The 9,250-nt window shown below is 39.3% G+C and overlaps 1 protein-coding gene across 1 annotated transcript in view; it reads left to right on the top strand.

The window, feature by feature from the left end:
* Window positions 1–9,250, top strand: part of Grm5 (glutamate receptor, metabotropic 5) — a 521,558-nt gene that overhangs the window by 457,201 nt on the left and 55,107 nt on the right. Inside the window, exon 7 of the mRNA XM_013013982.1 lies at window positions 798–1,737. Coding sequence (XP_012869436.1) covers window positions 798–1,737 — 940 coding nt within the window. The remainder of the gene's footprint in view (window positions 1–797; window positions 1,738–9,250) is intronic.

The raw sequence follows: 9,250 nt of genomic DNA, 5'->3' as shown, positions 1-9,250 counted from the left end.
CATTTCTTTTATGGCTAGGGATGTTGAACATTTCTTCATGTGTCTATTGGCCATCCTTCTTTCTTCTTCAGAGAAGTTTCTCTTTAAATCTTTCGCTGGCGAAGACCTAGTCATATGCCACATTTGACTGCAATGCTCCTGAAACGTGGCTTTTTCGATGCTTCCTCAAGCGAAACTGGAGCCCTTTTGTTGAGGAAGAATGACAAAAATGGATATTGCAAGCAACTAGCAATCACATATATCAGAAATTGTTTAAAAGACCCAATTATTTCTTTTATGAGATCAGGGATCAGGTTTATCATCATTTTCTTTCAAAACCTAGAAGACTCCCTATCACAAAATATTTACTTAATAACAAAAAGATTTTCTGAATAATTAGTGTGTGTGTGTGTGTGTGTGTGTGTGTGTGTGTGTGTGTGTGTGTATGCTAGTCCTTGGGCTGGAACTCAGGAGTATAGTACTGTTGCTTAAACTTCTTCTGTCAAAGCTGGCCTCCTTCCATTTCAATCACACTTCTACTTCTAGCTTTTTCCTAGTAAACTGAAAACAAGAGTCTCACAGACTTTAATGCCTGGGTTGGCTTTCAAACTGTGATACTAAAACCTCAGCCTCCTGCGTAGCTAGGAGTATAGCACTTAGCTCTGAATAATTTTATTTTTTAATAGCAAAGGGCCCTGAAAATTGAAAAAGTAGATGGAAGATGAACTAAATGATCATAAGCAATGACTTATAACTTAGAAACCTATGAAATAAACAAATTTCTTTCTCTTTTTCAATATGTGTCTGTGTCTCTGCAGGTTGTGATTTGATCCCGGTGCAGTACCTTCGCTGGGGAGACCCTGAGCCCATTGCAGCCGTGGTGTTTGCCTGCCTTGGCCTGCTTGCCACTCTGTTTGTTACTGTCATCTTCATCATTTACCGTGACACTCCAGTAGTCAAGTCCTCCAGCAGGGAGCTCTGCTACATTATTCTTGCTGGCATCTGCCTTGGCTATTTATGTACCTTTTGCCTCATCGCAAAGCCCAAACAGATTTATTGCTATCTTCAGAGAATTGGCATTGGTCTCTCTCCAGCCATGAGCTACTCGGCCCTGGTAACCAAGACCAACCGTATTGCCAGAATCCTAGCTGGCAGCAAGAAGAAGATCTGTACAAAAAAGCCTAGATTCATGAGTGCCTGTGCCCAGTTAGTGATTGCTTTCATCCTCATATGTATCCAGTTGGGCATTATTGTGGCTCTTTTCATCATGGAGCCTCCTGATATCATGCACGACTACCCAAGCATTAGGGAAGTCTACCTGATTTGTAACACTACCAACCTAGGTGTTGTCACTCCTCTCGGATACAATGGGTTACTGATTTTGAGCTGCACTTTCTATGCGTTCAAGACAAGAAATGTTCCAGCCAACTTCAACGAGGCCAAGTACATCGCCTTCACGATGTACACTACCTGCATCATATGGCTGGCCTTCGTGCCGATCTACTTCGGCAGCAACTACAAAATCATTACCATGTGCTTCTCCGTCAGCCTGAGTGCCACAGTGGCGCTCGGCTGCATGTTTGTGCCAAAGGTGTACATCATCCTTGCCAAACCGGAGAGAAATGTGCGCAGCGCCTTCACCACGTCCACTGTGGTGCGCATGCACGTGGGAGACGGCAAATCTTCTTCTGCAGCCAGCAGGTCCAGCAGCCTCGTCAACCTGTGGAAGAGGAGGGGCTCCTCTGGGGAAACCCTAAGGTATAGTTGTGGGACAGAGTGGGGTGCTGCCACTAGAGCTGAAGCAGTGGCCTTGGCATTGGCTGCCTGTCTTTTAAGTGGGAGAGGTCTAAACCCATGAAGCTGTGGAAGGCAGACGGGCCTTCTTGTGATTAACTTTTGCAGGTTAATAGATATAGATCTGCTTATCTAGGCCAAGGCTAGAAACATGCATCTCCAGATCACTGATAAAAGCTATTACATCCAAAGGGAAGTTGAAGTCAGGAAGACCGAACCAGGAGAACAGAATGGCATCCATGAACTGTAACACACATAGCCAGGTCCCAAAGGGAGAAGTATTAAGAACTAAATTTTAGTTCACAAAAACAGAATAAAGAAGACAGCTATTAAGACTATGATTCCAAGGGCTACATGTGTCTGACACTTGAATTTTTCTTTTTACTGAGGCCAAGACAAAGTGTTGACTGTCCATCTCACAGAAATATGACAAAGCATTGTTTATATTTTAGTTCTTAATGGAACTCTCTGAAATACCTACAGAGCTGAAAAAAACCAAAGTGGCTTCATATACAGTTGTCCTGAACAACTTCACAGTTTCCCAGTTCTTTGTTGACTATAGTCCTGTCCCAATCAAAATCAAAATCATGAAACAGCAGCTATTAGATAATTTCTATCTGAAAGTAATCTACGTCCAACAACCAGTGAATGATTTACCCCAATTGAGGGTATTTCTTATGTTATAAATGACCCCACATTGGTCTGGGAAAGTAGCTTAGTGGTAAAGTGCTTGACTAGCAAGCAGTACCACATACACAGAAAAAGCCAGAAGTGGCACTGTGGCTCAAGGGGTAGAGTGCTAGCCTTAAGCAAAAGAAGCCTAGGGACAGTGCCCAGGCCACGAGTTTAAGCCCCAGTACTGGCAAAAAATATAGTAACATATAAATGACCCCACACTTGAAAAGATATTGAGATCATATTATCTGCAGCTTGAGGACAAATCCTGACTTTTTAGAAAGGCTGTATAGATTGTGGTCTATTTGGAAATAAAACGATACTATTCTATAGATCCATGGATTGAAAATAAAGGTATCCTCTGTGTACGAAGTACATATCAAAAGAACCAGCCCCAATAGCAGCCCTGAAAATTCTGCTGATTGAACAGTATTTCTAGAAGTTACATAAATAAATGGAAGGTAAATATTCCTCAAAATAAAGGTAAATATCACACAACTATTTAAATGGGAGATAAATATATAAATAATATTGCTTTACCTATTCTTTTATATTGTCATTTAACCTGCATGAGAGTCTTAACTTTCCATCTACCCTACTTCAAAGCATGAATTTGGTGAGGGCAATCTGCTGGGATGCAAAAGTAATTCATAATATATATGAAAAAGTTTATCTATATTACTAACCTGGTCCTTTTACTTCTTACTCTTCTTTCTTATATCTCATATTTTCATCTGTGAAGATACGCAACAAATCATGACTTTGTATTTTTTGCCTTCTGCAATAAATTTCAGAAATGTGATGGTTTGCTAACAAAGGCCTTCCATATATCTAAACTACTGGCATGTATTCCATCTGCCTTCCTGACTAATCTATTAATTCAACACACTGTTTTTCTGAACCTTTTGCAAGATCAGCTTTTCATTTTGGCTGAGAAATTTTATTTTGCGGAATCTTCTTTTATACTCCTTTTCTTTGTACCTTCTTCAAATCCCCCAAACCCACAAAGGAAACTCTTCTGAGATTTCAGAACAAGGTTATACGTAATCTAAACATTGGCACTATCCTTTCCTCTTTCTGCACCTTATTTTTTATCTGATAAATTTGGATCATAGCTACTTGTTGGGACTATATGAAATGAAGTTTGGACATATAGTAAACATTTTAGTCATTCTTGCAGAATGTCCTGTAGGACAGCAATGAGTTTTAATACTGGCAGTAGCAATTACCAGCAATATTACCTTTGACAATTTCACATTATCTATACTTCTCTGATAAAATACCTACCACATAGTAAAAACTTCTTAAGTATTTGTTTTTGTTTTGGGTTGCTTTGGGGTTTTTTGTTGTTGCTGTTGCTGTTGAGCATATTTTCTGTTGAGCTTGTTTTTCTCAAAGCTAGTGTTCTACCACTTGAGCCAGAATACCATTTCCAGGGTTTTGTTTTTATTTTGTAATTTATTGGAGATAGGAGTCTTACCAACTTTTCTGCCCCAGCTGACTTCACATTGGGATCCTCGGATCCCAGCCCCCCTGAGAAGCTAGGATTTATAAGCCTGAGCCACCAGAACCTCAAAATAGTATTTTTTATTTTGATTAAACAAATAAACATTAGCCAGTCTTATTGTACACCCAAAAGTCATGGGTGGACATGTAGTCAGGATAGTATTGCTAAAGAAAAGAGCTCCATAAAAGGCAGCACAATATAGAGGCATTGCTAATACAGCCTGGGGTTTCCAGGGCTTCTCCATATTGATGAAGTGCAGCAGCTCCTTGCCAAACAGTTTAGCATTTTATGTTCCAATTGAAGCACAGCAAGCTCCTTGGGGTTAGGGGGACTTGTATTCCTTGATAGTCTCAGTATGCTCAGTTACTAGCTGGACCTAGATGGGTGTGTCACACACAGAAGAAGTTCAAGAATGGTTGCTATGTTGGATGAATGGACGAATTTGGAAAGTAGTAATGGGGTATTAGTATTTGCTTGTCTTCAAGGCTGTATATTACTCCCCAATGATCCTATGAACTTTTACAATGTTAAGCCTACAGTGTTCTATATTGCAAATATCCCTCACACTCCATTATCCTCATACCAGTATCTGCTCAAGAACTGAATCATTGATCTCAAGGTTTCCTATAGGGATCACTTTCCTCTAGCAATATTTGACTAGTATTTTATGTTCTTCTATTTCTACTTTGGTCAAAACAAATTTTATTGATAGTACTGGTAGGAAAAAATTCAGAGGACTTTGTGGAAATGTATTGCTAACTTGATTTCCCTTCAGGGATGTATAGTTCTTGATGATTAGATTTTAGTTAGTACATTTGGTTATCAGGGTCTCAAAGTGGGTAAGGTGGGTATTTTAGCAGTTGTTACATTTTCTTCCTGTGACCGTGGATAAATTCTGGTGTGTCTATGTGAGTATAGATGAGACAGGCTACGATCTGATTATTTGGACACTCTTTATGCCTTCATCTGGGATGTATGACCTAAAACCGGATGTTGATATGAAGAAGAAAAATGGCAGAGTAAGTTATCTCCCTTTTGTATCATAACCCATGCCTGCCCATCCTTTCTCAGCCATATTCTTCATAGAAATGCTAACTAAAATGCCTCTCCTCTGTAGCTTCCATCAACTCCTAAACTAAATATTCCTTCTTTGTCATACAAAACTACAATGCTTAGAGTGTTAACCTAGTATTTATCCATTGTGGGATAATATCAGACAGATATTTATGTGTCCAATCCACATTGGCCACTACATCTAAGGTTAAATAATGGGGAGCAAGTGAGCTGAGTGTAATATTTTCACATTTTACTTTAAATGATTGTCATGAGTTGTGTTTCTCAGACTTGAAATCTAATGCGCCAATAAGTTCATCTGTTGGGATGTGAGAAGGGCTTAAATAGGTCATTTTCAATGTATGACTTTAGGGAAAGAAGCTATTATCTTGGCTCCTTGTTTCCTTCCATCTGGGGTGTGGAAAGCCAAGGTGCCATCATCCCAGACTGAGCCTGGGTCTTGTTTCTGCATGAGATCTGTACATGTCCCTTCCTTACCAAATAGCAGACCTCAGTGGACAACTCTCAGGGTTAAAGAGAATGTGGTACATGCTTTAGAGCAAAGAATATACAGTACCCATAAGCAGAATTAGAGTACACAGATAGCAGTAGAGACAAGCAACATGCAGTTGAAAACATGCCTGGATTTGCATTTAGTTGTGTAAATTCCAATGAGATATTTTTTATGTATATGAGTGCCAGTCCTGTGGCTTGAACTCAGAGCCTGGCTTTTTGGTCAAGGCTATTACTCTATCATTTAAGCCATAGCTCCATTTCTGGCTTTTGTTGGTGGCTATCTGGGGATAAGAGTCTCATGGACTTAACTGTCCAGGCTAGCTTTGAACCATGGTCATCAGATCTCAGCCTCCTGACTAGCTAGGATTACAGGCATGGTACGAGCATCCAACTTCCAACAAGGCACTGTTCTTTCATAAAGGTGATATACAGAGTGATTACCATTTCATAAGTCAGATAATGAGTACAGTTCTTTTTGACCAATGTCACCCCTTCCCTCACTCTCTCCCAGTTTTTCCCTCCCATCCTCACCCACAAGTCACATAGTTCATTTAGTTCATTTTAACATAGTATCTAGTGAGTACCGCTGCATTTTCTCATCCCTTGTTCCTCCATTTCTGTGCTCCCATTAGCCTTCCAAAGATAGAGAAACAAACAAGAAAAAAAAACAAGCAAAATCCTCTTGTTTCCATTCCCTGGAGTTCATTTTGATAATATTATTAAATAAAATATTATTTTCTCTTTCCTCAACTATGAAATGGTGTTTATTCATCTCTGTTTTGAGGAATAAGTCAACTTAAATATATGTTAAGTGCCTAGTATCAGTACTAGGTTTAGTTTTGAGTAACAGAAAGTATATTTTAGAAGTTCACACTAATAGTTTAAATGTGATATTTCTTATGTTATAAGAGTCTTGGAAGCTTTTTCTGATGCTGTCCCAATGCTGCCAGTACCAACACCTCTGCCATGCCCAAAGCCTTTTATTAATCCTTCTAAGAAGGTTTCCATAACTCCATGAAATGCATATTAGATTAGGAAACATAAAGTGTTTTTTTAGAATTCGTTAAGTAATGTCTTATTGACTAAATCAGTCTCAAATGGCTGCAAATTGTTTAGGGAAGAACAGTATGCAGATATTATTGTCAGCCGCCATGATGGAAACTGATGGGAAAAATGAGGTGCCATGATTGCTTGGATAAGATAATGAATTATGTCTATGATAGAAGGTGAATAGTAGTAGTGGTTATAGTACAAGGAATGGGGTTTCGAGAACAGGAAGTAAACAAGATGCAGAAAAGGAATACAAAGGAGATAGCCATCCGAGGCACACACATATAATCCTAACTACTAAGAAGCCTGAGATCTAAGGATCATGGTTTGAAGCCAGCCCAGGCAGCAATGTCTATGAGATGCTTTATTTCCAATGAACCACCAAAAAGCCAGAAGTGAAGCTGTAGCTCAAGTGGTAGAGCATTAGTCTTGAGTAACAAAGCTCAAGGACAGTAACCAGGCCATGAGTTTAACCCTGGGATTGGGACAAAGAAAAGAAGAGAAGGAGAAGGAGATAAAGATAAGAAAGATAAGAAGAAAAAAGATGAGAATAAAGAAGAAGAAACATGAAAGATCTGGGTACCAGTGGCTCCCACCTTATTATCCTGGCTTCTCAGGAAACTGAGATCTGTACATTGAAGTCACACTGGATACAGATGTTCAAGAGACATTATTTCCAACTAACTAGCAAAATCTGGGCCAGGGGCATGACTCCAGAACTAAAGCACCAGCCATGACCATGAAAACCAAGTGAGTACAAGGCCCTGAGTTTAAGTCCTGAAAAAGAAAAGAAACCTAAAGGGGCTATCAACTTACACCAATATCACATGGATAAAAGACCTCAATTTAAGACCTGAAATCAAGAAATTATTACAGGATGGAGACATTAGGACTTTTCAGCATAGGTAGGAACTTTCTGAGGGAAGATCCAGAAGCACAGTAAGTCAAAGAAAAACTTGCAAATGCGATTTCATCAAACTTAAAGGTTTCTGCGTGACAAAAGACATGGCCAATAAAGTGAAAAGACAGCCTACAGAATGGGAAGAGATTTTTGCCTGTTACACTTCAGAGAAGAGCCGAATAGCCTGAATATAAAGAGATCTTAAATAAACCCTCAAAGAGCAAACAAACCAATTCATAAATGGGCTAATGAGCTAAAGAGAGATTTCTTGAAAGAAGACATAAGTATGACCAATAGACACAAGAAAAAATGCTCACCATCTCTGGCCAAAAGGAAATGCAAATCAAAACAACAGTGAGATTCTACCTCACCTCAGTTAGACTGGCCATCAATAATCTAACAAGGATAAAACTGTGATCCTAGATCTCAGCCTTTTGAGTAGCTAGTATTGTAGGCATGAGCCACCATTGTCTACCTCTTTTGTGTTTCTTTTGTACATCAGATGATGACAAACATGTGGCCACAAGGGAACCCTATTACACTGTTGGTGGGAATGTGAAGGTGTTCAACCACTCTAGAAAGCAGTATGGGCGTCCCCCCAAAAGCGAAACATAGATCCTGTGGCCTAAGAGAACACTCCTAGAAATCTATCAGAATATTATAAAAATAGATTGTATTAAAACCACCAGCTCAACCATGTTTGTTACAGCACTGTTCACCATAGCCAATGTGTGGAATCAACCCAGATGCCCCTCAGTGGATGAATGGATCAAGAAAATGTGGTACATACACAATGGAATTTTACTCATCCATTAGAAAGAATGATGTTTTCCATTTGTAAAGAAATGTAAAAACTTGAAAAAAATTACATTAAGTGACATAAGTCAGGCCCAGAGAGATGACGATGCATGTTTTCCCTCATATGTAAAAGCTAGAATTAACCTATAAACCTATAAGTATATATGTGGGTGGTATGTGAGTGTTCACAAATGCATTAGCTTAAATATGGCAGATGCAAGAGAGAATTTAAATAGTGTAATTCCTTAAAAAGGCAAAACCAAAGCCCCAAAAAACAAATACTGAAAGTAGTAACTGCAAGGGGTAGGATGGGCTGGGGGGAGAAGTACATGAACGAAGAGAAGTGTGGGGAGAATGCAGTCAAGAAAACAAATCGTTTAAATAGAGATCTATTACAGCTTTGGTGCGGGGGGGGGCGGGGGGGGGGATGTGACGGGTAAACAAAGGAGGCTACAATGCTTGATAAGAAATGTACTCATTATCATGCCCATGTAATTGTAACCCCTCTGTACAGTATATTCACAATAAAAAAAATAAAGATTACAAAGGACATCCAAAAAAAAAGAAAATTACAAAATTAAGAAAAGCGAGGGAAGGAATGAGTTGGGAGGAATGGGTGTGAAAAGAACTGGGTGCCAGTGGTTCACACCTGTAATCCTAGCTACTTAGGAAGCTGAGAGCTGAAGATCACAGTTCAAAGCCAGCTTAGGCAAGAAAGTCTATGAGACTCTTATCTCCAATTCATCACAGAAAAAGCTAGAAGGGGTGTGGTAGCTCAAGAGATAGTGTGCTCACCTTGAGTAAAAGGAGCCCAGAGTCCAAAGCCCAATACCAGGGGAAAAAAATGGAAAGGAAGTATAAATTAGAATTGTCACCACAAATGGTTCATTTATTTTTCACCTATTATGTTCTAGTACCTAGCAGAACTTTTCAGATATGGATTATTAGTCTCTCATTTCTAAAGGTCATAAGTATTT

Source organism: Dipodomys ordii, unplaced genomic scaffold (assembly GCF_000151885.1).
Source record: "Dipodomys ordii isolate 6190 unplaced genomic scaffold, Dord_2.0 Scaffold22, whole genome shotgun sequence".
Lineage (NCBI taxonomy): Eukaryota > Metazoa > Chordata > Mammalia > Rodentia > Heteromyidae > Dipodomys > Dipodomys ordii.
This window is presented reverse-complemented; position numbering and strand designations above follow the sequence as displayed.